The sequence below is a fragment of the Cygnus atratus genome, chromosome 1 (assembly GCF_013377495.2).
Source record: "Cygnus atratus isolate AKBS03 ecotype Queensland, Australia chromosome 1, CAtr_DNAZoo_HiC_assembly, whole genome shotgun sequence".
Taxonomy (NCBI): domain Eukaryota; kingdom Metazoa; phylum Chordata; class Aves; order Anseriformes; family Anatidae; genus Cygnus; species Cygnus atratus.
Window position 1 is genome coordinate 207879897 of NC_066362.1, and position 27492 is coordinate 207907388.

The window sequence follows — 27492 nt, forward strand, 5'->3', positions numbered from 1 at the left end:
GGAGGAGTGGTCCTGATGGGTGCATCCCTGCACAGCATGTCCTGTGTCCCATGTCCCCTGTCCCCATGTCCCGTGTTCCAAGTCCCCAGCAGCTGCATTCCCTCCTGCCATGGATGCAAGAGGTCCCTGGAGCAGGGGAGGGGGCAGCGGGGTGGAGAAAGCCCCCCGGGTATGACTGAGTCGTGGGGGGACAGGCTTGGGGTCCCGGCTTGGTGGGCAGGGGTAGCTTGGGAGCATATCTGGCAGGGAAAAATGTGATGAAAGGGATAAGTGGGACCCGAACGGACACGACAGCCTTAGCGCTGCCACGCCGGCCAGACAGCCCCAGCAGCTGATAACTCATTTCTAGACGAAGGCAGCACGGGAGATGTAATCTGCCCCAGCCTCGATAAAGCCCTGTCTGTGGGAAACGGGTGACAGGGGAGGACAGGAGCAAAGCCGCGGGGGCATGGGGAGCGCAGACCCCATGGGCAGAAAGGGTTTGGGTGGCACAGAGCAAACCTCCAGTGCTGACCCCTGGCGCTCCGTGGCTCATCCTGCCCGGCCCCAAACAGCGACAGAAAATTGCCTGTTTACTGCAGGCAGCAAGCCCCAAACCGAAGGATTTCACCATGGAAACGCAGGGCAAGGAGTGGGCGTTAGGGGCTGTGGAGACGTCGGGTGCCCTGCGCCGTGCCCTGCGCCCCAGGATCGAGCGGCCCCACGGGCAGGACGAGCGGAGCCACCACACAGCTCGGGTGGTTCATTTGGATCCGACGTTTTACCCTGTGGGTAATTGCAGCATGAATATTAATGGGCAGGTGCTGCAGGATGCTGCGGGGCCGCGGCAGCTGGCAGGAGCATGGGAGAGGAGGGGAAAGGTGGCACTCCGGGCTTCCCGGTGCGCTCTGTTTGCTCAGCAAACGCCTTGTGTCCCGAGTGCCGCCGCTCCGGCTGGGTGCACTGAGCGGTGTTTGCACGGCAGGCGCACTTCCTCGGTGCTGTCCCAGCAGCGCTGCACGCCCACGGAGCAGCTGGGGAGCGGGCACGCATCCGGCACTCCAAGGAGCCCCAGGAATGTGGCCCGACCGCATCCTGAAGCCGCCAAATTCTCAGCTCGCCGCACCTCGGAGATGCCAGGTCCTGGCTGATGGGGGAAGCCCTGAGATCCCACCGGCTGTCCCCAAGGGGGGACGGTGGAAATGCAGAGCTTTGCCCACCGGGACCAGAGCAGGGAGCAGCAGGAAGGGGCACGAGCACCCCGAGGATCTGAGCACAGCGCCAGGGCGCTGACACCGAGATCCTCGGCAGCAGGCAGGAGGCGCGGCGGGGCGGAGAGGAAACGCACGGTTACCCCTGGCTCTCCTGGGAGTTGTCCTTGAATAAATGCAGCGTTACAGACTTTGCCAACTCATCATTCAATTAGGAGGTTTAGTTGATAACCGGGAAAAAAAGAGGAGCCGGAGGTGGCGCTTCCTTCTGCCTCCTCTCCCTTCCCAGTGCCGCTCTGGCCCTGCGTTTTTGCTTCCCCTGCAGCGGGTCCGAGCCCCCAGTTTTCCCATTCCAATTCCAATTCCAATTTCCACTCCAATTCCATTCCCATTCCCCCAGTCCTTCCATCCCAATTCCAGCAGGATCCCGGTGCTTTTTGGGGAGGAGCAGGAGCCCCGTGTCCTGCCTCTGCCCCCTGCCCATCCCGCGACCACCTCCTCTGGTGCCCAAATCCTCCCGGCAGCCCCACGCCACGACTCCAGCTGAAGCCTCCACGTGCTCCTACGATGCACACCGGGCTGGCTTCCCCTCCGAAATTAGCCCCATCCCAACGACAACGAAATAAATGCACCAGACCCTGGAGGAGGAAACGCACGGTGCAAATACAAAATATTCCTGTTAGCCAGAGCCAGCCGGTATCTGGAACATCAGGAATGGGAAGGGGAAGGACACGGCTAAAAGTCTCTCATGCCTCTGAGGCTTGTTAAAACGAGAGCTGCTTCTGACACCCATTTGCTTAAAAGCAGCATCTCACTGAGCTGAGCCCAGGGTTTTTAACTTGCAAAGTCGCAGCTTTTCCTGGGAGGGGGCCGCGGGGGCCAGGGCCGGTGCCACCTCCTGGCAGCAGCCGTGGCTCGGCCGGGAGCAGGGACATGAGTAATGGGGCTGGGACAGGCACTGGTGGCAAAAACCAGCAGGGAAGGGGCTGGCGTGTGCACACAGGTGTGTTTGTGTGCGTGTGCACTTGTGCACATGTGTGCGTGCAATCTCCATCCCCCCAGAGCCCTGCTGCAAGCACCTCATCCAGCCCTCTTCGTGCCACCATCACCGAGCTCCTCTGGGCCTGCTGCCACCCTCACCGGGTGGGCACGGGGCACCAAGCCCCCCACCAAGCCCCACCATCCATCCTGCAGGATGAGGCCGCCCAGCAGACCCGGAGCAGGGGGTGCTGAGCCCCTGCCGTGAGCACCGCAGCCGCAATGCCCGGAGGGCGAGAGCAGATCTTGTCCTTAATACGTGGTGTGGCGGCTGCCGTCTGCGCGAGCCTGCGGTGCGACGAGCAGACATCTCCCTGCATCGCTGTCTGCTGGGGGCAGGCTCTGGGGGGGTGATGGGGGCAGCGGCGGGGTGCTGGGGGCAGCTGGCCCCAGCCCCATGGCCGGCCCTGCCGGGGGGACACCAGACCTGCAGCAGACGTGAAGGTCAGGGGGCAGCTTGGCCACGGCGAGGAGATGTTGTGAACCCCCATGGACGTGCCCAAAGCCCCCACAGAGCCCCTGGCACCAGCTCTTCGGCCACAAACCCCACTCAGCACCAAGCAGCCAACAGCTGCTCTCATTAAGATAAGCACTGGAGCTGGTCCGGCGGTTAAAGATGGGTCTCATGAAGCGATGGGTCACGTTAAATAAATTAGCGGCTTCGCCCCATGGTGTGCTGCTGGCTCCCTGCTCCCAGCCCGGGTGCCACTGACCAGGGGGTGCGGGGCAGGATCCAACCCATCCGAGGCAGGACCACGTCTCCTGCCCCTGCCGAGCACCAGCAGACCTCAAAGTGTGGGAGGGATCGGAGGGAGGTGCCCCCTGCCCACGCTGCGTGCCCAGCACCCGCCGCCGCTCCCCGCGCGCTGAGCTCCAGCTCCAGCACCCCGCTCCCCAGCTCTGATGCACAGCAACGCATGAGCAAGGCTGACTTTGCACTTATTTCGGAGCTGCAGGCTCGCCAGCCCACGGACCTGCTGTCACAGCGCCGTGCCAGCTCGGCGGGGAAGGGTCCCCAGCAGCGCCGCGCGCCCCACGGGGCTGCCAGGACCCCACCTCCGCGCAGACCCTCCGTGCTCGCCCCAGCCTCCCACGCCATCCACGGGAGCAGAGGCCCCCCTTCTCCTCCCCACAGCCCCACGTTTGGAGGGGCTGGCTCAGCCCCCGAGCTGTGGGGCAGGTGGGGAGCCCCCCGTTTGTCTGGGTGCGGCGAGCAGGGCGCAGCCCCAGCGCCCTCACCCCCCAGCACCTGCAGGAGCGAGCGCTTGGGGTGGCTGCGGCTGTCTCCGCGCCACAGCCTCAATTCGGCCAGAGGAAACCAGCACCCAAAGGGGCCTTGTGTTTATTTCGGGGGATGCTCGACCTGCAGCAGCCAGCTGGTAAAAAAAAAAATCCCTGCGATTCAAACGTCGCAGTGCTCTGCTATGGGAACTCAAGCCTCCGACAAAGCAGAGCGCTGGAGGTAACCGGGGGAAATAAAAGAGCAAGAATTGAATTACGAAAGGTCATGCTGCTCCTCCACGGCAAGCCCTCCCCACCCAAATGGGGCACCTCCAGCCCTGGGAGCCAGGCCCTGCCTCTGCCTGCGTTCACTGCCTTCCCTCCCCTCTCCAGACACCGCGGGGACGTGGCCCAGCGAGGCGCTCGCCCTCCTCACCGGGCTTAAACAGCCCCTGAAATTTCGGGTGCTTCCTCCACCAGTGTTTTGCTGGCTCTGCGTCAGCCCCGAGCAGCACACGGCCCTGATGTCCCTCCCGATCAGAAACCCGAGGTGCCCCCAAAGGACGGCTCGAGCCCTGGGGTGCCCGAGCTCCGCGGGAGCACCAAGCACCTCCATCTCCTGGCCGGACCCAGCCTGCCCAGAGCGCACCCAGTTCGTGGGCAGAGATTTTGTGCCCGGGGCTGCTGATAACAAAACCATCAGGGCACGTGTCGTCACTCGGCTCGAGCCAGATTAAAGATCTCACTGGTGCCAACACCTCTGCCCATCGCCTTGCTCGGCGGCGATTTCTTTTTTAAAGGCTGCCCAAATTCTGCCTCCTTGTTGCACGTGGGAAGGACGCTGCCTCAGCCACGCTGTGCTATCAGCACTTATCCTGCTCCAAACGGGACAACAGCGGGCTGAGCGAGTGCCGAGCTCCAGCACATCGCCGTGCAGAGAGGAGAGCTCAGACCCTGGCTCATTTTATTAATTCTGGGGGAAAGCAGGAACCCGCGGCATCCCCGCGTGCTCCCCACGCACAGCACCCACCCCGTGGTCCCTCCTGCTTGGGGCTCCTGCTTTGGATCAGCAAAACCCAGCTCCTGGAGCCGTCTCCAAACACCCGCTGGCTCCACCAGCGTGACATCCTCACCAGGCTGATAAATCTGAGCGCTCGCCAGGGCTTCGTGCTCTCAGAGCCAGCCTCGGGCTCGCCCAGCTGGGTGGCATCCAGGCCAGGAAGGGCTCAGGTCCCAGGGAGAAGCTCCCTGAGAGGCTGTGGGACACAGCACCTAGTCCCCATCTGTGCAACGGGGTGAGCTGTGGGGAGCCCTGCCTGCGAGGAGGGGTTTGCACGGAGGTTTTCCATGCGGAGAAATGGGCACGGGTTGTGTCCCGCTGGCCCTGGGTCTGCAGGAGGCGGAGGAGCAGCAGCATCGCCACCCTGCTCGGGGTGCAGCAACCCCAAAACTGCACTTCCCTGCCCCATCTCTGAATTTCGCTGTCCGTAACACCGGGACAGCGAGGCGCCTGGGGAGCTGCTCACACGTACGGGATGAGTTGTCACCACCTCGGAGCAGCAGCTTCCCTCCTGCTGCATGGCCATGGGCACGCTGGGCCAGGGCGAGAGGGAGCACGGGCGACTTTGCCCTGCGACAGCTCAAGGGAAGAGGGGGGAAAAAGCCCTGAAAGAGGCTTAGCCTTTCAAACGCTCATTATAAATAGCTCCTCACTGTCTTCTGAGTCACCCAGCTGAAACGTGCAAGCTAATAACTAACTGGGAAGGGGCTGGCTGGCTCAGGGAAGCGATCAGAAGCCAGGGGAGGCTTTCTGGCTCAGGCATCGCTTCCAGGCTGCCGCTTCCAGGCTGTTGTTTGCTTTTTTCCTTCTCAGGTGCCTTTGCCCTCCTCTGCTTCTGGCATAAGTAGGGGTTTGGTGGCCTCAAAGTGCTCTGCAAAGCCACCCTCAGCCCCCTGAAACACCAGTGCCAGGCCGATGGGACCCACTCCCAAACCGAAGAACCAAACAGCAGGTAGTAACAGTTCCTGCAGGAGATGAATCCATCCGAAACCACCTCCTTTTTCTACTCCATTTGTTCGGGAAAACACAAATTGCCAAGCGCTCGGAAGGCCTGAGCCCACCCAAAAGCGCTGCCTGCAAAGGGAAGGTTTGCAGCCTTCCCACCCGGTGGTTTTCCCAAACTGGTCCCGGAGGCAGGGCCCGCGGGGGCTGCAGGAGCTGGGTGGCAGGGAGAAACCCCCCCAGGAGTCCCCAGGAGCACTCAGGATCTACAGCAGGCTGCAGACCAGTCCCTGAGGACTCTCACACGGGTGACAGGGCTCTGGGGAGACCTCGCCACGGCCCAAGGGTGCCGCAGCGCCGTGCACCGCTCACCGAGAGCGCCTGCCAGCTGGGAAGCCGTGAAGCATCGCCACCGACCCGGGGTCCAGCCCCCCCAGCAGGATTTACCCCCACCGCTGCGGCTGCGGGGGGAGCCGCACGCCTGCGCCCTCCCCGGCCTCCCCCTGCCCGCAGCCCTCCCGCTGCTGCCTGCTGACGGAGCAGCCGCGCAGACAAAGCATCCCTGGGCTCGCCCACCCCCTCGCCCCCCCGCCCCGGAGACCAGCCCGACCATTAAGTAGGGCAGCTCAGCCCTGGCAGGGGAGGGATGGACGGGCAGAAAGTCCCAGGCAGCCCCGTGCTGCCCGGCCTGCGCCGCTGGCTGCGGCCCAGCGCAGCTCTCGGCGAGCCACGTGGGAGCGGGGAAGGAGACAAAAGCGAAATCGAGTACCAGGCTGGGGAGGAGAGCGCGGAGGGCTGGGCGAAGGCAGGAGGGGTTCCCAGAAAGGGCCGCTGCGTGCAGCGCTGCCCCGGGGAGATCCAGCATCCCCCAGCCAGGAGCTGCAAGAGCTGGATTCCTGCCCCGGATCGATGCTCGTCCTCTGCCCCTGGAGCCGGCGGCGCAGCTCAGCCAGCTGTTATCTCCTCCGGGCCCACATCTTGCAGGGGGACGCGTGGGGCACAAGGGGCTGATGCCAGCCTGCGAGGCAGAGCAGGGTCTGCTCTGATTGCCTGCGTCTGCGCCAGCAGCTGGCCGGCAGCCGGCGAGCACCGGAGGTGAATTCCCAGCACTTGAGCACCGCTGGCGGCTCCGAGGATGCTCGGGGGGAGGCTGGATGGAGGCTTGATGCTGAGGATGCTCAGGGGGAGGTGAAGAGGAGGCTCCCAGCCACCCCGGGAGCCCCATCCTGCTGCAGGTCCATGCATCCCGTGCCAAAAGGGGACATCCCCGGGCACCCCGCTGCTCCAGCACTCCCTCTCTCCTCTCCTTCCACACGCACAGAGCCTCCCCTTGCTTCTGCTCTGCAAAGGCCTGCAGCAGACGGGGGGGCTGCAATGGGGGAAAGTCCCCCCAGCCAGGCTGCCCGGAGCCTGAGGCACTGGTATTGTGTTTTCACGGCTTCCTTCCCCCTCCTGGATCTGCGTGGATCCAGCATAACCCAGATACCTCGCTGCCAGCAAGGCATGGCCGAAGCCTGCTCCCCTGCCCTGTGGACGAGCAGCACAGTCGGATGCAAAGCCTGCATCACACTAAAATCCTCCCTGAACTGCAACGTGCGTGGGTAGCACCAAGTCTGGTGTCCCCAGGCAGAGCTCAGCAGGGCACAGTGGAGCCAGGAGGACTCTCGGGTGGATCCCAACCTCTCCCGGTCACCCTCCTGCCTCTCCGGGGCTGTGTGCTGAAGCGTCGGGGTGATGCTGACGTGCCTCCTGCCCCAGCTCCGCTGCCAGGCACCCCCACGGGCCGGGGCCCGTCTGCTCCTGGATCCACCTCATTCCCCTTGTGGGGCCAGATCCAGCCTTGCACAGTGCTTCAAACCTGCAAGACGGGCTGGGAATAGTCACAGGCTGCCAAGGCACAGGTTTGGGGCCGCCCCCGGTGTGTTCGTCAGCCTGCCCTCGCTCTGTGCGGGTGCTTGGAGAGCCCCAAAAGGCGGCTCGGCCCCTTTCCACGGGGCAGCATAATGTCACCAGAGCAAGCCATGTCTCTGAGGCCCTTCTGGCCACGCTCTGGGAGCAAAGCGAGGCGTAACAGCCCCTCCTGCTGCTCCCCTGGGCACCCCCAGGATGGAGCCGCTCCCAGCTCCGTGCATCAGAGATGTGGGGGGGCAGGCGCATCGCGCGTCGCTTGCACGAGCATCGATGGAGGCAGGCGGTCAGGATGTGACGTTTACCTGGAGTAAACACTAAGGCACAAAGATGCGCAGGAAACACCTTTGTCCCCTCGCAGGCCCCCAGGACCTTTGCTCCAGTGATTCCCAAGGGCTTCCCAAGACCCACAACTACCACAGCCCCCACCAAGCCCGGACCTTCCCTGCACCAACCCTCAGTGCCTTATCTCCTCCACCAGCACGTTTTCAGCCCGCAGAGCTTGGCAGTTTCTCCTCCAGCCCCAGCTGCTGCCAGATCCTGCCCTTGGCCTCACTCGGACACTCCAGCACCGTGTCCAGCTGGCCCTGCTCTCCGTCCCGGCACACGCAGCCGGGGCTGCCCTCCTCGTGCGTGCCTGCTCGCCTCCTGCTCATGCTGCATGCAGCGGGGACACGAGGAGCAGGGCACTGCTGACAAGGCCACTTTGCATTCTCCTCTCGGATTTAATCCCAGCTCTGGTTCCCAGCTCATCCCTCCCGGAGCAGGGCTATCCGCAATGCTTCCCGCGGGCCCCCCCCACGCTGCGCCCTGCTTTAACATGCAAATGGGATCCTGGTGGAAGAGGGGAGAGGGCAGTTTGCAACCGCGCAGAGGGTTCAGATCCTGCTCTCCACGGCTGGCCGTGCTTGCGAGGCGTGCCAACAGCACCCGCCCCGGGCACCCTCGCATCCAGCACGCGCCGCTAACCGGGTCAGGAGCTGCCCGCCCAGGAGCACGCTTCCCGCCGGGGGAAAGAAAGGAGGAAATGGGTTAAAACGTGACCTGGATAACACAAAATGGCACTTGACTGGCTGCCACCTGCAAAATAAATCAGAACTTATTGACGGGGCTGCACCGCACACGTGGGGACGAGAGAATCACAGAATTGTAGGGGTTGGAAGGGACCTCAAGAGATCATCGGGTCCATCCTCCCTGCCAAAGCAGGTTCCCTAGAGCAGGTTGCCGGAGAACAGCACTTGGGAAGCTTTTCCACCTCTGCACAGCCCCCGGGGTGTGCAGGAACATGGTCAGACATCTTCTAGGCAGAAGGTGAGGCTACACCCTGGGTAAAGGGGGAAGTTTCTCGGTTCACCCCGGCGGCTCCGCGGGCCCGGCCAGTCCGGCTGCACGAAGTTTCAGCAGCATCCACCTGCCTTAAAGGTCATTAAGCAGCAGCTGCAAGTCACAAGAGGCGCTCCAGCCAGAGGAAACATGGGGATAGCATGGCATTTCAAGACCTTTGTGTGTTTTGCTTAAAGGAAAGGACACAGGCACATGTCCTGATGGCAGCATAAAAGTGTCTCTGCGGGGAACAAAGCACTCGGCGCCAGAAAGCAAGCCAGGAGGGTCGGGGGAAGGAGGCTGCCAGGGCAGGAGACGGGGCCAGCACCCACGGCAGCTCTTTGTGCCCTGGCGTAAGGCAAGGTGTGTCTAAGCCCCACCATGCGTGGCGCTGTAGGTAGAGGAGATGCTGTAGGGTATTTTCTACAGAGAGAGACAAACTTACCTGAAGGTCACCTCCGTGAAGGTGTGAAATCTGCATGGTGCAGGGATGGAAGGGCTCTGTGCTGGAGCAGGAGCAGCCTTCCCCTGCGCCCCAGTGCTCTGGCATTAGGGGATCTGTGAACACACCCAAGGGGAGCTCAGGGTGCTCCCAGGCTCATCCCCACGCAGCTCGGAGGCTGCTCCCAGGCTGCGCTGCCAAGCCAGGCAGCTCGGCCGCTGTCTGAGCACGTGGAGCTGGCACTGCCAGACAAAGGAATGCAAGCACCGAGCCGCCTTCCTCCTCTCCCCCTCTGCCTGCATCCCTTCCCCGCCGGCTCAGCCCACCCCTCTGGCAGGGTGGGATCCGAAGGGCTGTGCAGCAGCTGCCCCAGGGGTAAAGGACGGGGAGCACCCAAGATATCCAGGCACTCGGAGGCAGAGCACCCACGTACTGCAAACCGCCTGTGCACAGCCTGCTAGCCAGCAGCTGTGGAGCCTCGTGAGCGCTGCACACACGCACGCAGCACCGGGGGTCTCCGCCATCCCCCAGCAGAGCCCCGGGTGCTGGGAATTCAGGCACCGCATGCTTCCCGTTAGCCAGCTCAGCCCCGCTTCCCACGTGGGCTCTCCAGAGCATCACCCTTCACCGCTTCCAGGGAGCACTGTCATCCCTGAGCAAGGTCACCCCGCGCTCGTGCGCAGAGCCCCTGGTGCCTGTGCTGGTGGAGCAGGAGCCCCGGTGAGCCTCGGAGCCCCTTCCCCACCCCGCTGTATGCAGGCAGGTGCAGCAACACCCGGACCCCCGGACCTGTTGCGTGGGTGGGTGTGCGGGGGTGGCTGCCCTGCCCTGCGTGAAGCTGTGGGAACCACTATTCAGAGGCCTGACCCACACTTCACCAAGGCACCCGGTGCCTGGCCATGCCCCCCCTAGGGCCACCGCAGGGCCCACAGCCTTCCACCCCACATGAAAACATGGTGGGATGAGCATGGCTCGCGAAACGTAGGGATGCTGAGCACGGCGGCCCTCCAGCACGCAGCCCTTCAGTCCCCACCAGCAGTGACCTGCCCTGGGCGATCACCAGCGGGGCAACAGGGGGGTCAGGGCCCCACCGTGCCCCCTTCCCTCCAGCTGTCATGCAGCGGGAACTTTTTTCCTGCCTCCCCTCTCCCCACGCATCTCCCGCTCCCTCGCCCCGCAGCCCCCCGGAGGACCGCTCCCGGAGCATCCCCCCCCCTCCGGGAGCATCCCCCCCCCCTCCCGGCGCGGTCCCCCCATCCCCGGTGGCAACGGGAGGGGACTCACAGGTCAGACGCGGCCGCCTGGTACGGCTGGCTCCGGCAGAGGATGGAGTGTCCGCAGCCCTGCCCCATGGCTCCGCATGCTTCGGCAGCCCTGCCAGGCGGGCGGCGGGGGCTCGGCGGGGGCTGCCGGCGGCTGCGAGCAGCGAGAAGCCTCCGCTGCGCCCTGCTCGGCGCTGGCTGGGAGCGGAGCCGCTCGGCGAGGCTGCCTCCAGCCCGCTGCTGTCACCGAGCCCGATGCAGCGCGCCGAGGCGTGCGGGGGGGGAAAGGGGGGGGGGCGAGAAAAAGGGAGGGGGGGGGAGAAAGGGGAGGGGGGGGCGCTGATTGACGGCTCCGCTGCGGCTCCGCGGGGCTGGGCGGGGGCCGAGGCGCTCCGGCGGAGGGCCCGATGGGCTCCGCACCTGCCCCCCGCGCCCGGCCGCCGCACGCCGCGCCCGGCCGCGCCCGCAGCGCCGCGCCGCTCCCTGCGGCCGCCGCCTTTGTCTGGTGGGGAGCGCGGAGACCCTGCCCGCTCCCCCGCCGCGCCGCCATCCCCCGATTCCCCTGGGGGAATGGGGCAGCTCTGGGCAGCGCCAGAGCCATCGGCAAGGTCCTGGCCTCGGGGTGCTGGCCGCAGAGAGCAGCTCTGGGCAGCGTCGGTCCTGCGGGCAGGTTTGTGGCCCGGGGATGTTGGGCAGCGTCAAGAGACATCGCCGGTCCCACAGGCAGGTTCCTGCTCCAGCAGCACCAGGGCAAAGCGCTGGTCCTGCAGGCGCGTCCCTGTCCAGACCATCCGGGCTGCAGGATGCTGAGTGCTGCGTTGGCCGGGCTCCGCGGTGCTCAGATGGGGAAATTGGACCTGGAGCCAGGAGAGGATGGAGCCTGGAGCCCTCGGCCACCCCAGCTGGGTGGGTCCCCAGCCTGGACCTGCCCTGGGCCTTGGCCCACTCCCAGGCTGGGTTGCAGTAGCAGAGCCAGAGCTTCCCAGGTGCCTGCAGCACTGCTCCGTGCCCGTGCCATCACCTCCTGAATTAGCACAGCTCCCCTCCGGGAGCCTTGCTGAGCACACAGCCCCAAGCACCACCAGAACCTGTCTTGGCTGGGCTGGAGGTGCTGCCGTGTTGTCCCTCGGTGCATCAAGCAGGGCTGTCCCCCACAGCCACACCGGGGTCTCCTGCCCTGGTCCTTGCTGTGCTGCGGAGCTGTCAGGGTGTGTGGTCACCCAGGGTGGGGGGTGCCAGAGGTGGGAAGGGCACAGGTCGCTGCAGCGTTCTCCAGTCAGGGCTGATCTGCAGCAGCACCCGGTGCTGTGCTCCGAGGAGGGACCCCAGGGAAGGGCATCCTATACTGAATCGGGGTCAGAGCAGGCTCTGCCTGCTGCAAAACCCCACAGCTCCTGGCTCCAGGGAGGGCATGAGGGAGCAAGTGCAGCCTGGACTTTAACATTTATTTAAACATTTCGGCTCCTTCCAATGCAAGCACTAGAGACAGCAGGTGAAGCCAACAGGAGCCAGGTCCCTGTCAAAGAGCAGGAGGAGAGTATCAGGTGAGGAGCAGAGCTTCTTGCCTCAGGATGTGATGGATACTAAAAGTTCACATGGCTTAAGGGCAGCATTTTGGAGCACACGATGGTACAGCAACCATCAGTACCTCGGGTGACCGGTACTTGGCTGCCCAGAGAGGGACTGGGGGCTCCTCCGCGGGGTCTCCAGCAGCCGTCGGGACGTGGGGCTGGGTGAGCGGCTCCACGGGGCCCTGCTGGGGCAGGAGTTGGAACAGAGGGACCCAGAGGTCCCTGCCAACATCAGCCATTCTGTGATCCCATGATTCTATGATCCCTGAGCACCAAATGGTTGGGCAGGAGAGTGCTCAGGAAAGTTTCAGATATCCTTGCCCTGCTCTTACACCTCCCTCCCTATGGCATCTGCTCTTGGCCACCAGCAAAGAGAAGCAATGGGCTTCATGTGTGGCCCAGAACAACCAGCTTCGTGCCACCCAGGCGAACCCAGGAGCATCCCCCAGCTCCGCAGGCTCAGCAGCATCCCTGCGGGTATGGGCACATCCTCCCCGTCCTGAGTGCCGTGCACATCGGTGCTGTCCCACAGCCCCAAGCCTAGGGGCTCTGCTTCTTGTCATGGGATTTTTTCTCAGAAAAGGACCTGCTCCTGCCGCTCATCACTAGCCCTGTGGATCTCTGTTCCTCCAGGGTCTCTTCCTGTGAGGAGTGGGGAGGAGTGTGCTGTAAAATAAAAGCTTCAGTGAAACCGCTGACAGTTCCAGGCTCCACCATGAACTGCTCAGCTGGGACTAGGAACAGCAATAGATATTAAGAGATTAGCACTCAAATCACTTCAGTTCCTGTCAAATTCACAAGGATTAATATCCCCGTGGTCTGGAGAAGCAAGCAGTGTACTGTATAAATTAGACAAGATTCACTGCCTGCATTGTCCGGAGGGGGAAACTGAGGTCCAGACCCATGATGACTTGCCCAAATTTTATCCCAGGAGCGGAGCCAGTGCTGATGTGTCATTATTTTAAGGACCATCCCTTCGCTTTAACCTCATCCTTATCTCCTTCCATTCCAAGCTACGGGTTCAACAACCAGCCCCAGGTTTTCATTCTCTGCCCGAGCTCACAGAGGATTTTGGAGCACATCCCACGCTCCTTTAGGGGGGCCCTGCTGTGAGCCCCAGGGGCTGGGAACCATCGCCACTTTCCCATCTTCTCCCCGCACTGTGGCCGGTGCCTGCTCAAGGCGGGACAAAGCCACGGCGCAAGCAGCGGGGTGTACCCAGGGCCGTACCTGCCCGGCTGGATTCCCCAGCTGTGACTCAGTGCTGGGGCATCCTCTGGCTGCTGCCTGAGCCCTGGCAGTTCTGGCACCACGGCGTAAAGATCACACGCCTGACAGCACACTGCTGCCCGCACATGTGCTGCGGATGCCCCAGATTCTTCGGGCAACAAATCTCCCTTCGGCAGGAGCGCGCGAGCTCCTGCCCCTCCTCGTGCTGCTGGCTCTCATGGCCGTCCTCCGACCTGCTGATTTCATTTGTCACTCCCGCTCATTTTTTTTCCATGTTGTTGTTATTTGATTTCCTCCCACCAGCCTGGATCTTGGGGGAAAACGACTGCTCGATGGCTCTCATTTCGGCGCAGGCCAGTTCAGCAGGCTGTCACTGCACGCTTGCACTTAGCGCTGTTATTAATGCAGCCAGGCTACAGCGCCTTTCAATTTGTCTCCATTTCTGGGCTCTGGTGGAGGTGTGGATGAGGCAGGAGGAATGGCACTTCCTTGCTTTTTGCTGTTACTTCTTGGGAACTTTCTAGAGTCAGGCTGCCCTGGAAGATGCGGCATGCCGTGTCCGTGAGCCCTGCAGCAGTGGCAGGGATGAAGCAGCGCGGGTGCAGCGTGCGACCCCCTGCACCAGCAGCCAGCAGCGTGGCGCCGAGCCTGCTGACCCCTGCATGTCAGAGCTGGCCTTCCCGCATCGCCTTGGCAAGAAGACATCCACGGGGAGTCCCCTCTTCCCCGGAACAGCCGGTTCCCATGGTTGTTTATCCCCCGCCTGTCTTATTCCCAAGTGGAATAAACGCCTGGCACCAGTACCCCCCGCCAGAAGCAGCTCACAAGATGAGAGCAGCTTTGGGTGGGGAAGACGTGGAGCCTCCTGACCCAGCTGTGTGGCAGGGACCTTGGCACCAGCCCGTGCCCACCGAGGTGTGCCCAGCCTGCTCCTCACCCCCTCAGCCCCTCCGTGCAGCCAGTGTAGTGCCGGCTGCCTCTCCTACCCAAATGTGATTCCCTGTGCTTAAAAGCTGCGTTTTTCTCTGCTACATGTAGGTCTGTACTATTTTCTCCTCTAGAGAAAACTTAGCCCGGTATCCAAGCAGCTTACGATAGTCCTTCTGCAAACGGCAGCGCGAGCTCCCAGGCTCACTCGCTAGGAGACGTATCTCCTCCTCTCAGCAGCCCCTGGAGTTTCAGAAACGCTGAGAAATTTAAATAGCCTGATGAAACGCTTCCACTTCTTCTAAAATATTTTGATGCATTCCATTAGAAATGTTCTTTTTTTTTTTTTTTTTCCCAGTCACTTCCAGCTAATTCCCTGCTCGCTCTCTCGTCTGGAAGCACCCAGCAGTGTAGGGGAGGGCTGGACCCATGCTCCAGCCCCAAGGACTGGGGGGATCTGGGTGTTTATGAGCATGGGAGGGCTCCAGGCTCCCAGCCAAGGCCAGAGACATCGCGCAGACCTCAGGAGGATGTGAATGTCTGATGGATGCCACAAAAACAGGATGCTGAAGGCAGAGGATCCTGAATCACCAAGCTTTGTCGCCAAATGTCCAAGCCGCGTTTTAAGGAGGTTTTTTTTAGCAGGTTTCTCTACCAGACTCAAGCAAAGAGGTCTTGACCTCTGCTGCTGCTCCCCACCACCGTGAAGGAGACTCGCAGTGCTCGGATCTCTCTGGTATCACCTCTGCATCCTCTGGAGCTTCTCTCCCACCGCACACGTCCCCGCGTCCCTGCTCCTCTCAGACGGTGTTGATACGGCGCCTACCAGCCCGCGCCTCCCAAAGCACTGCCTTTGGGCACAGGAGGGGCAGGCAAGGATTCCGACAATAAACTCCCTTGGCGTTTGCAAGCATTCCCAGGTTCCTGCCCTCCTGGCACAAACACGAGGCTCTGCATGCGTAAGAGCCGCCATGGGTGCGTTCACACTGCCTCTCTCCCCGCGCACATTTTGGAGGTGCCCGTGCAGGCACCGCCGCTCGCTCCCATCTGTGTGTGTCGTGGCTGCCTGCAGCCAGCCCAGCTCCTGCCTCCTCTCTCCGAGTCCTACACCAGCAGGGATTTTTGCACGGCCACATCCCGCCAACCACAAGCTGTAGGGGGTTGCTGCAGGTCTGGGGCACCGAAGGATGCGGCACCCATCACCGTGGTGCGCTCGAGGACCGCGCACCCTCCTGGTGCAAATCGCTCCCTGCCTCATCGCTTCCTCTGGCATGGCAAAGGGTGAAAAAGCAAAGGTGCTGCCGAGAGGTGCTGAGCACCTTCAGGTCTCCAGCCCAGTCCTGCTGAGAGCAGGGGCAGTGATGGGGCCGGCCAGGCAGCTCAGGGCTTCATCCCATCCATCTCCAAGGATGGAGGCAACGCAGCCCCTTTGGGCCACTCGACGGTGGAAGAGCTTCTCCATATACCCAGTCCGAACGTCGCTGTCTCCAGCTGGTCCTGCTCATCCTCCTGCCACGCACTTGTGGAGAGCCTGGCTCCATCCTGCGTGCGGTCCAGGCTTTGCTGGACCCCTGACACTGCTGCTTGTGCAGGACGGACAAGCCCAGCTCCCCCAGCCTCTCCTCATAAGACTTGCTCTCTTGATGCTCTCCTGCTCTCTGGGAGAACCCACCTAAACTGCTCCTTGTGCTGCTTGCAGCCCCCAGCCCACTTTAGGGTCTCATCACCATTATCACAGCCCCTTCTGATCCTCAAGGGCCCACGCAGATGTGCTTCGGGATGCCTTGGGAGCAGCAGTAGCAGCAAAGCAGCCGCCAACCTCGAGCACCCAGGGGTGCAAGAAGTCACCGGCTCTGAGATGAGTTCCTTCGAGTTCTCCTGTGGAAATTTGTGTCCTGCATCGAATACGGGGAACTTCCTTGTGCCGTAGGGATCCCAGCTGCTGTGCCAACCGCTCTCAGCTGTGAAATTTCTGCATTTACCTCCTTTGTCTGAATTACCTAAATCAGCACCCTGCTGCGCTTGTCTGCAGCCTGCAGCCTGGGGTTACAACAGCCTGGAGCTGCCTGGGTGTCTCCCCAGCTGGTTGCTCCCTGATCCTCTGGACACTCGGCCAGCTCTGAGACCTTTTCCCCCACCTCCACGCATTTCCCTGAGCCCACCCAGGTGACACCGGGGTCACACGACTTCACACAAAAAAACTGCCCCCAAGAACTTGTGGGGGCTCCTCCGTGGGGTCTCCAGCAGCCACCGGGACGTGGGGCTGGGCGAGTGGCTCCACGAGGCCCTGCTGGGGCAGGGGCTGGACCAGATCTCCTCCGGGGGTCCCTTCCCAGCCCACCATCCCCTGTGGTTCTGAAGAAGGTCCCAGATGTGGAGGATGGTCCTTTCCCCCTAGCACCATGCCCCAGCACTGCAGCAGCTGCTGGCTCCCTCCTGCGCCCTGCCCCAAGCTCCTGCCTCGCGCTGGGGGAGCTGGGCTGGAGGCAAAGGGTCCCTGGGGGGCACAGGGGCCCCTGCACAAACCGCTCCTGATCCTCCGCATGATTCCGTGCTAGATGTGGCAAAAACCCCTTTGGCCAAGCGGATGGCAGCCCGTGCTCCCGGCGCTGCCACGAGCCGTATATCTTCATTTGTTGTCAAGAAGCCCAAGCGCTGCTGGTGTTCCGAAGGCACCGCTACAGCTACATGCCCTCGTACCAATATTTGTGCCGTGCATATCAAACAAGCCTTGCTTTCAACTTCCGCAGAGCCTCCTTAGCTACGGTATTGAATTTTTTGAGTTCTGAATAGCTGCGCATTGTCCTCGAGTGCTCATTGTACAGGATACCAATTCCACCGCTAATGTAGATGTATTTGCTGATACAAAGCAATTTGCTCTGCAGATACCTTCCTCACAAAGGGCTCGGCACCACCGCGGCTTGGAGCCGCAGTCCTGGAGAGAGCAATTTGCTCCTCAAAGCCTCCTTCTCCCCCCGGAGGAGCGCGGGTGCAGGGGATTGCCCCTGGGGTTTCCAGCCCCCTGGTTTCCCTTACGCCTGTCTCTTGAGCTCCCCTGGGTGTGCATACATCCCAAATGAAGCCTGCAGGGGAGCGGGGAGGAGGTGGGGGGCCCTTTTTTTACCTCTCCATGCTCTTGTGCTGGGGGTTGAATGCCTGCGGCGAGGGGCTGGGAGGTGACCCACAGGCATGGGGCTGGTGTCTGGGGACCTCTCCTCCATGTATCTCCATTTGCTTCCACGGATTTTGGTGCTGTGCAGAACTGCATCCCCTGCCGAGCCCCCAGTGTGCTCAGATGGGCCTGGGGGGCACCAGGGTGTAAGGGCGGGGGAGGATGGTGCCTGGCAGCTCGCTCCAGCCCAGGCACCTCGGCTTCGGGCCATGCCCATCAACCCCTCTCTCAGCCCCAACCACCAGACACCCCGTGCTCGCTGCTGGATGCGGCCCCCACAGGGATGGGGACGTGGCCACAGCACGGTCAGGCTTGGGGGGTGTCCCGCTGCTCGGGGACGTCCCCATCGGAGCTCGCTTCCAGCAGGGAAAAATTGCACTTTTCCCTCAAAACGCATCGTGCCATCACCATCTGTATTCCCACCGAAAGGAGCACTGTTCTTGTCCTGCCGGCAGAAATTTCTGAAAGAAAGTCCCACTTCAGCAACCCTTTTCTTTTCCCTCATCCGATTTTTCCGCTGTTTTTCCCAGCGCACCCAGAAACCCAAGAAGTCTTTCAGGGAGGGAAGAAAATGATGAAATGAAGAAAAGCTTTCCCATTTTTGGTGACATTTATCATGGGAACAGAAAAAGAACAGAAAACAACACCCAGAGGAACTGGCGCGTTGTTTTCATCACAAGGTCGGTACAAGCTGTTCTCAAAAAAAAATAAATAAATAAAGTGGAAAGAAATCCTCAATGATCGGGAAGATGATTTCCCGCGCCAGCAGGTGGGGGGAATCTGCCACGAGTGGGCAGGGAAAAGCCCCCCTGGTCCTCACCCAGTGCTTCCAGCCCCAGCTGGGGGGTCCCACTTGGGGGGGGGGGGGGCTTTGGGTGGCCCCGGGGGTCTGCCGGTGGTCTGCCATCCCCCCCTCTGGTGGGCAGGGTGTTGATGTGAGGCACGCAGCAGCCTGCAGCTCCTGCTAATGAAAAGATGCTCGCAGCAGATAGGGAGGGGAAATTAAAGCAGTGTGGTGGGGAAGGGCAAGCTGCGGGAACAGCGCGCGGCTGGTGAGGGCAGGGTGTTGGGGGGGTCAGCAAACTTGGTGTGGGGCTCCGGTCAGCGCCCCCCTCCTGCCTCCCCAGCACCCACACCTATTTTTAATTTAATTTTACCCTTTTCTGCTGCCACTCTGTCCTACAGGGGCCGAAATCAGAGCCGAGCATGTGGTGCTGGCTTGGCCACCTGGAGCAGATATTGCATTTGACACCGCCTGCCCTGATCCCATTTCTGGGGTCTGTGCAGGGGCTTTGTGGCCATGGTGGTGGCCCCACACCTGGGACAACCCAGAGCTGCTTCCAGTGGTGGCTCAGCCTGGCTCGGCACAGATCGCCAGCTCTAGAGCTTCAGCTGCAGCACAGCGCCCCAGACACCAGCACCGTGGCACAGCAGGGGCTGGAGAACCCCAAAAGCTGCCTTGGGTTTGGGGCTGGAGAAGGGCAGCCAAGGCTGGGTCCTCCTGGTTGTAGGAGGAAGGAAGCAGGCACATCCTGGGGGAAAAAATCTGGATTCTGGTGTATAAGGTGTCCCCACACATGTGGGAATGGGGACGGGGATGGGGATACGATGGGGATGGGGGCAGGAAGGGAAAGGGGAAGGGGAAGGGGATAGGTGTGGGAATGGGGGAAACGGCTGGGAAAGGGGAATTTGATGGGAGAATGTATGGCAAAGGGATGGGAATGGGAAGGGAATAGAACGGGGATGGAATGAGATGGATATAGGAATGGGGATGAGGATGGGATGAGATGGGGATGGGGTTGGAATGGGGATAAGGATGGGAATGGGATGAGATGGGGATGGGGTTGGGATGGGGATGGGATGAGTTGAGATGAAATGGGGATGGGGATGGGGTTGGAATGGGGATAGAGGTGGGGATGGGAAGAGATGGAGTTGGGGATGGATTTACAGCACTGCTGGCTCCAGCTGGGTCCCCGCATCCCCCCGCCAACACAGCCTGGAGCTGGCAGGAGCAGCAGAAGGGTGGCTGGTCCCATCTCCTGGGGCCACATCCAGCGCTTGTCAGTGAGCCTGCCCTGAAGCCTCTCCCAGCTTCCCCTGCCTGGTCACATCTGTCAGCCGAGCTGCGCGGCGCAGACGGGGACCCGCGGGCTTCATCGCGCCGAGACTTCACTGCCAGTGCTGGCAGTGGGGAACGAGCTGAGGGGTGGTGGCATCCGTCCCCAGGGACGTTGTGGTGCCCAGCCCTGGGACACTCGTGGGACAGTCCCGGCACAGCCACCCTGCACAGACCTGGTCCCCAGGGACACCTCTGCTGGGGGACATCGGCACCCCCGGTGCCACCGTGCCCTGCTGGCAGCACCCAGGGGCCTCGTGCTTGGCTCATCGTGCTCAGCACCCTCCTCACCTCTCCACCATCCTCACGCTGGGAGAAAACGGGGGCTAAAAAGCCCCAAGTGGCCACGGGAAAGAAGCAAGACAGGGGGAAAAAAAAAAAATCAAAAGAAATCAGCAGTGTACCCAGCCAGACGCGGGGACGTGGAAATTAGCAGCGTTACCAACCGCCTCCTCTGCGCGCGGGCTGCCTCCCCCAGAGGGGAGCAGACAGGGATTAGCTGTGCGGAAGGCAGTAATGGGTTGCACAAAATCAATGCCAGGCAGCGGCGGGGGCTTTTGTCAGGCGGTGACGAGGCGCCGCGCTACACGCAGCGCTGCAGATAATCGCCGTGTCGCCGAACAAGCCCGGGGAAGCGCATCGGTGACCCCCACGCTCCGCACCAGGGACAGGCACTGCGCCCCTGGGGTGAGGGGTCCCGCGGGCCAGGGGCTGCGCAGGTGTTTGGGATGGGTTTTCTGGGGCCATGCAAGGACTGAGGCATAAAACCTGGTGTTTGGGGCATCCGCAGCTGCAAACAGCAGGGCTCAGCGCTTGGCTTCTGCGGGATCCAAGAGTGTTCCCTCCTGCCGCATTGCTCCCACGCCTGCCCCCAAAACAGCCAGGAATGGCCCCGAAGGATGGTGCACGGCTCTGAAACCAAGCTCAGGGCACTCCATCTGCATTTGCCAAACAGAAAGCAAACCAAAGCTTTTTTTACTCCTTTATTTTTCTCTGTTTGGAAGAACCAGCAGGTGCTGCCATGGGAAGGAGCCGAACGGGAGACAGCAGCAGCCAGACGGGCTGCCTGGGAGGAAAGTCCTCGCTGGGGGGTGGTGGTGAGGGTGTCACCCTGCGGTGACAGTCCTGTTCCCTGCCGTGCTTGGGGGCTTCTTGTGGTGGGGATAAAACAGGGCTGAGATCTCCGGCAGTGGTGGGAGGACTCAGTGCCCACCAGGGCTGCCTGTGGGCACAGAAGGGACCTGGTGTCCCCAAGCATTCCTTGGAGGATCCTGCACGGATTGTGGATCAGCTTCGCTGCCCTCACTGAAAGCTGGTGCTCAGCTCTCCCTTCCCAGCAGGGCAGTGTCGAAGTGATCAGGGCTGTCTGGACACAGGGACAGGGACATCAGTGTCCCCTGGACCAAGAGGAACGTGGTCCCCACCGCAACACCGGACCCTGCCTCTCCGCAGCGGTGCCAGCACATGGGGGCTCTGCACCCTGCCCGAGCCCCCCCCCATGCTCCCCGCTGCCTCCTGCGGCCATCCCAGCCTCCATCCCCTTGTTGCACCCTGTGGCAGCTCCCCGCACCCACCTGGCCACCCGGGGGCTGGCGACCCCAGCATCTTCCCAAACCCACCCAGGGGCTGGCGACCCCAGCATCTTCCCAAACCCACCCAGGGGCCAATCACCCCAGCACCCTGCACCCGCCGCCTCCTCCCCTGCACGATGCAAGGCTAAATCCACGCAAGTTTGCAAAGTGCCGCAGCAACAGGTGCTGCAGCACGGGGTCTGGCACCGGTGGGCCCGCTGGGGACACGCGGCACATGGGGCTGGCATGCCGCCGCCCCAGCAGCGGGCTGCGAGGGCTCGCAGGTAGCCATGGAAACCTCCCGGCGGGATGCTGCGCAGATAAATAGCCAATTTAACGTGATTCTCCTCAAAGAGCTGGTTTTTTTTTTCTTTTTTATGATTAAGTCCCACAGCTTTTTTAGGTTTTCCTCTTTTTCTCTCCTTCTTTCGCGTTGGATTCAAGGTCTGGGAGGCGCCGTGTGACGGTGACTTGCGACACCTCTTTGTGTCAAAAGCAACAAAGCAGGCTGAGTTTATCCCGGCGGTGACAAACATGGAAACGTGAGTTCGTTCCCAGCCTGCGTGTGCACGGGGCTGCTGCACACCTGGGCGCTTGTTTATCTGTGCGCCTGTGTGCACGTGCCCGAGTGTGTGCATGTGCCCGAGTGTGCGCACACATTTTGGATGCAGGGGCACGAGCACGCGTTCTGCCTGCGCATCCTGCACCCGACATCCACGTGGGAATTCACAAATTGTGCACGTGTGTGCACACACGGGTGTGTATACGTCTGTGTGCCCAGGTCAGGGTGTCTGTGGGGGTGTCCCCACCAAGCCCCCCATCAGCTCCCGGGTACGATTCCCCCCGAACTGCCCCGCAGCCGGGGGAGCAGCAGCCAAGCAGGAGCCCAGGCGCTTTCTTCTCCTGAGCTGGCGTCGAGAGGGAAGATGATTTATGCCCCGAGTTTCAGTCTGTCATTTGTACTTCTCTTGCAAACGATTCTCCCCTTTCCTCGTTTTGCTTTATGATTTACTTCTTCTCCTAGCCTCTGCCCTCGGGAGAGCGCTGGCACCGCTTTCTGCTACAGAGGGAGGGCTTGGCGTGGCGCTGGCCTGCAGCGAGGAGGGCTGCAGGTGCTCCAGGGGGGTGCCCTTCGCTGTCCCCGTCCCACACCACCCACCTTGGGCCACCAGCTCGCCCTTCTGGCACCGGCAGGCTGCCTGGGGCATCTCAGTTAGGATTCAGCCTGCGTTGGCCAGGGGAGCTCTGGCCATCAGAGCAGCCAGGGCCCCGTGGTCAGCACCGGTGTGTGCCATGCCGCTGTGCCAAGACGTCACCCAAATTGCCAGCGCCAGCCCCAGCCCCGTGCGCGGACACATCGGGGACCTCTCCGTGCTGACAGCGTCGCTGCGAGGCGGCTGGGGCGGGAGGCGATGCCCGCGGGGAGATTGAAAGCTCTGTTATTTTTAAATAAATGTAAATTGCCGTCAGCTTAATGGAGAGAGACAAGGCGAGCTCCCCCTCGCAGACAGCGCGACAAAGGCGGGTGGGCGAAGAGGAGCCCGGTGCCCACGCGGCTGCCGCCCCCCTGGGCGCACCCGGGGCTGTGCCGAAACGAGGGCAGCGTGGAGCAGCAGCATCACCTCTTAGGGAGCCACAGGGGTGACAAGGGTTGGTGACCGTCCCCTGCGAGGGCACAGCACTGGCCTCGCTCTGTTCATGGCCTGGGACGGGACTTCAGCACAGAGTAGCCCTGGGATGGTTTTTGCAGGGGAGAAAATTTAATTCCCAGGTTTAATCGCTGCCTCTGCCACCTCCGCCACCGGCTCTCCTTGGGCTTGTCTCCTCGCCCAGCATCCTTCCTCACCCTGCACGTCCTTGTCCGTCCTCCCCGGCTGCCTGGTGCAGAGCCCCTGACGCCCACCCCAGCACCTCCGTGCAGGGGGCTCAGCACCAAGCCCCCAGCACCGCCAGCACCCCATGTAACAGAGGTGAACCCAGAAGAGGCATTTTGCGGGGTCACCCCAACTCTGCAGCCCCTTCTCCCCAGCGCCACGCCCGCTCGGCACGCATTTAGTTTTTGAAATTTCCTTTATTTTCCCTATTACGCCAGGAGCAGCGTGTAGGCGGCTGATGGAGAGGGAGGAGGCGAGCGTGGGAAGGGGTGGGGAGCGCGTGGATTGAGGAAAGGTTGCAAACAGGGGAGGCTCTCCCTGCCCCATCTCTTTATGCCCCTCTCCCCTTCCCACTGCCGCCAGCTGGAAGCCCTGCTGCCCCTCTCCATGGGGTCAGGGGGGTGAGGACCCCAGAAAATAGGGCTAGAGTTTGCATTTGCAGAAAGTTTCTTCCTCCCTATGGAGCAGCCCCAATGGGCAGCCCACGCCGAGCCCATTTTACTGATGGGTAAACCGAGGGCGGGCGTGGGGGGAAGCAGTCCTCCATCCTTCCCCCCCGCCTCGGCTGCAGCAGCGTCCCGATGAGGCCGTGCTGCTCCAGGGGAGGAAGGCAGCTGCCCCACACTCTGTGCTGCTGGGGTGAAAAAACTGGTGATGGATAAAAGGCGGGAGGGAGAGAACGAAAAAAAATATATATATGAGAGAGCGCACAGCAAAGCCCGTGACAGTTTAATGGGGCTGCTGATGAAATAATGACTGTTTTAAAGTCTGCTGGAGTGTGGCTGTGCCTCTATTAAATCTGGGAGCTGATAATCCGTGGAGTTCATTACCATGTTGGGGAGAAAAGCAGCCGCTCGGCAGGATGTGGGGACAGGGTGCAGGTCCCCATGCTGGTGAGTGCCATGGGCATGGCTGTGCTGGCACGGGGGCGCAGGGGGACGGCCCCCACGGGTGTCCTGGGGCAGCTGCAGCACCGCAGCGGGCACCTGGGCTCCCTGCACTGCCCCGATCCCTCTCAGTTCTCTGCCAGGGCCAGGAGTGTGAACATGGGGAGCCCCCCGAGGGGCAGGTCAGGGGGCACAGAGGTGGCCGCCCTTGGTGCATTTGCGCGACGCCTCCCCAGTCCCCAGGGGCCTTCAGGGCCGACCAGCTCGGAGGTGCTGCATGCTCGCTGCGTGCCAGGGAGGTGCCAGGCACTTTACATAACTTGGCAAGCGACAGCAGCACCGCGGGCGATGGATCCCCCCCCCCGCACACCCAGCCCGGCTGCGAGCACAGAGCCGCTCACCCAGGCACCGCCATGGGGGTGGCAGCGTCCTCCCCCTGCGGCTGGGCACCAGCGCCCACGTGCAGGGCAGCCCCCTCCTCTCCCCTGCTCACACCTCGAGCCCTTGTGCCTTCGGCCCTCACACCTCCACTGCCCACACCTCCAGCCCTTGCACCTCCAGCCATTGCACCTCCAACCGTTGCACCTCCAGCCCTCACACCTCCAGACCTTGCACCTCCAGCCCTCGCACCTCCAGCCCTCGCACCTCCAGCCCTCGCACCTCCAGCCCTTCCACCTCCAGCCATTGCACCTCCAGCCGTTGCACCTCCAGCCCTCACACCTCCAGACCTTGCACTTCCAGCCCTCACATCTCCAGCCCTCGCATCTCCAGCCCTCACACCTCCAGCCCTCACATCTCCAGCCCTTGCACCTCCAGCCCTCGCACTTCCAGGCATTGCACCTCCAGCCCTCACACCTTCAGCCCTCGCACCTCCAGCCCTCGCACCTCCAGCCCTTGCACCTCCAGCCATTGCACCTCCAGCCGTTGCACCTCCAGCCCTCACACCTCCAGACCTTGCACTTCCAGCCCTCACATCTCCAGCCCTCGCATCTCCAGCCCTCACACCTCCAACCCTCACATCTCCAGCCCTTGCACCTCCAGCCGTTGCACCTCCAGCCCTCACACCTCCAGCCCTTGCACCTCCAGCCCTCACATCTCCAGCCCTTGCACCTCCAGCCATTGCACCTCCAGCCCTTGCACCTCCAGCCCTCGCACCTCCAGCCCTTGCACCTCCAGCCATTGCACCTCCAGCCGTTGCACCTCCAGCCCTCACACCTCCAGACCTTGCACTTCCAGCCCTCACATCTCCAGCCCTCGCATCTCCAGCCCTCACACCTCCAGCCCTCACATCTCCAGCCCTTGCACCTCCAGCCGTTGCACCTCCAGCCCTCACACCTCCAGCCCTTGCACCTCCAGCCCTCACATCTCCAGCCCTTGCACCTCCAGCCATTGCACCTCCAGCCCTTGCACCTCCAGCCCTCACACCTCCAGCCGTTGCACCTCCAGCCCTTGCACCTCCAGCCCTTGCACCTCCAGCCATTGTAACTCCAGATCTCGCACCTCCAGCCCTTTTACCTCCAGATCTCACACCTCCAACCCTCACACCTCCAGCCCTCGCACCTCCAGCCCTTGTACTTCCAGCTCTTGCACCTCCAGCCCTCACACCTCCAGCCCTTGCACCTCCAGCCGTTGCACCTCCAGCCCTTGCACCTCCAGCCCTCCAGCCCTCACATGCGCAGCACTCACCAGCCCAGGCTGGTGGGAGGCACTCGGGGCTATTTCAGGGGGGACAGGGACGGGCTCGCACAGGGTGCTGAGCCATCATGCAACCTGCAGGGAGGAGGGGGTGGCATTGCTGGGAAAAGCAAACACTCGTGTTCAAACACACCCACAGCGGCTCTGTGCTTTCTGCCTGCTCACCGAGGGGCCGAACCTCGATCCCCCAGCAGTGCAGGGCCAGCAGGCAGAGAGGCTCAGACCCTCTGAGCAGCCCCTTTCCACCAGCAGCCCCCAATATCCCCGTGGGTGCACGGTGTCCCTCCAGCAGTGACTCTTGCTTGGCATTTACGGACTCCCCATGCTCAGTGCACAAAGTCACTGCTGCTCCTGGCACCGCCGTTACCTGCTCTGGTGTATGGCAGAGGGTGGCACAGCAGCACCCCAGGGACCCAGCCCGTGCCAGGGCCACTGGTGATAGCAGCACGAGCCTGGAGCGTGCCGAGGGCTCTGTGCACGCCATGGAGCAGCGCCGGGTCACAGCCTGCGGCTGGGGAGGGCCCAGAAATCACCCTCATGTGCCGGCATGCCGGCGGTGTCGGGAATTTATTAAGTTGTTTGCAAATGACTCTGCGATTAATCACTTGTCTGTGCAAGGTATCACATGGCGCTCGCCTCCGCAGCTCTATATATAGAGGGGAGGTGTAGGTAGGAGCCATCCATCCCGCTCCTCAGAGACAAGCTCTTGGCTGGGCTTCCTTCTGCGGCGGGGCCAGCTCCAAGCCGGGTCAGCAGAAGGGCTGCAACCACACCCAGTCCCCCCTGCACCCACCCCGGGTGCCCCGAGAGCTCCAGCTTCACGGTCAGAGGGGCTGGGCAAGGGGCAAGAGCCCCCCTGTGTCCTCCAGGCCCTCCCAGGTCAGGTCCCCACCAGGTCACCGGTGGAGCCCACGTGCAGGCAGGGAACCAGGACGGAGATGAAAGGGAAAACCAGATCCCACCCTCGTGGGTCCCACACCTGATGGGAACCATGGTATTGGCGTGGTTCAGCCCCCAGCCCAAACCACGACCGTGGTGGCTCTCAGGCTCTGCTTGCAGCACCAGCCAGCCTCCAGCACAGACCCAAAGGCCAGAATCAGTCCTCAGAGTGAAAAGCCCAGCTCAGAGCTACCCGGAGGCTCTGCTCCCCTCTTTGGGTGCTGCATTGCTCGCCTCCCCACCAGCACAGAGCGCATGTGCAGACCTTAGGGGCACGGTGCACCAAGCGCACGGTGCAGGAACCGAGTGTACAGGCAGGCAGCGAGCACACGAGCAGAGCACACTCATGGTAAGATGCAAATATGCACTTACAAACGTCCCACGTGTGTGCAGACGAGTGTGCATGCCAACTGAGTGCACGTGCATGCAGACACCAGGCGTGTGCAGCCACCAAGCACACTGCAGACGTGCAGCCTAAGTTCACACGCAGACCCCGAGTGCACATGCAAAGCCAGACCCACGTGCACGCGCAGCCGTGTGAGCTTTGCAGATGCTGAGTGTGTCTCGCAGGCACTGAGCACGTGCTGCAGACCTCGAGCACGTGTGGGTGCCAAAAAAATGCACGTGCAAACAGCGGGTGCTGTGCAGACACCGAGCACACAGGCGGGCTCCAAGTGCACGTGCTCATCCCGTGTGTGCAGCACCCGCAGCTCTGCTCCTGGCCGTGGGTGCACAGCTCTGCACGCTCCCTGAATCAGCTTGTGCCAGCCTGCATCCCACCGTGCTGCTCCTCTGGGACCTCAGGGACCTCAGGGATTCCTGGCCTGGCCTGCTCTGGGCACCTGCGCTGGAGGCATCACACCCATCTGCATCTCCTGGGTGCTGAGTTCCGACGTGGAGGTCCCCGTGTGGGGTCAGTGCAGGGAAATCCAAGCCCAGCTGTCGGAAACAGCCTCTGATGGAAGCCCAGCTGGTCTGGGGGCAAAGAGCTCCTGGCGCAGGGCAGGAGGGGGAGCTGTCCTGGAGACAGCTGGCACAGGCAGGGGCCTGTTTGGTGCCATTTGGTGCCAACTTGGGGCCGCACAAGCCCCAAGAGCCACGTCCCCACTGGGAAACTCCGAAGG

At 62.3% G+C, this 27492-nt stretch overlaps 1 protein-coding gene across 1 annotated transcript; it reads left to right on the forward strand.

Moving 5' to 3' along the window:
• Positions 1-24147: 24147 nt before the first annotated feature.
• Positions 24148-25491, forward strand: LOC126913510 (uncharacterized). The gene has a single exon (XM_050714118.1). It carries the CDS (start codon positions 24148-24150, stop codon positions 25489-25491), a length of 1344 nt encoding a protein of 447 aa, XP_050570075.1.
• The last annotated feature ends 2001 nt before the right edge of the window (positions 25492-27492 follow it).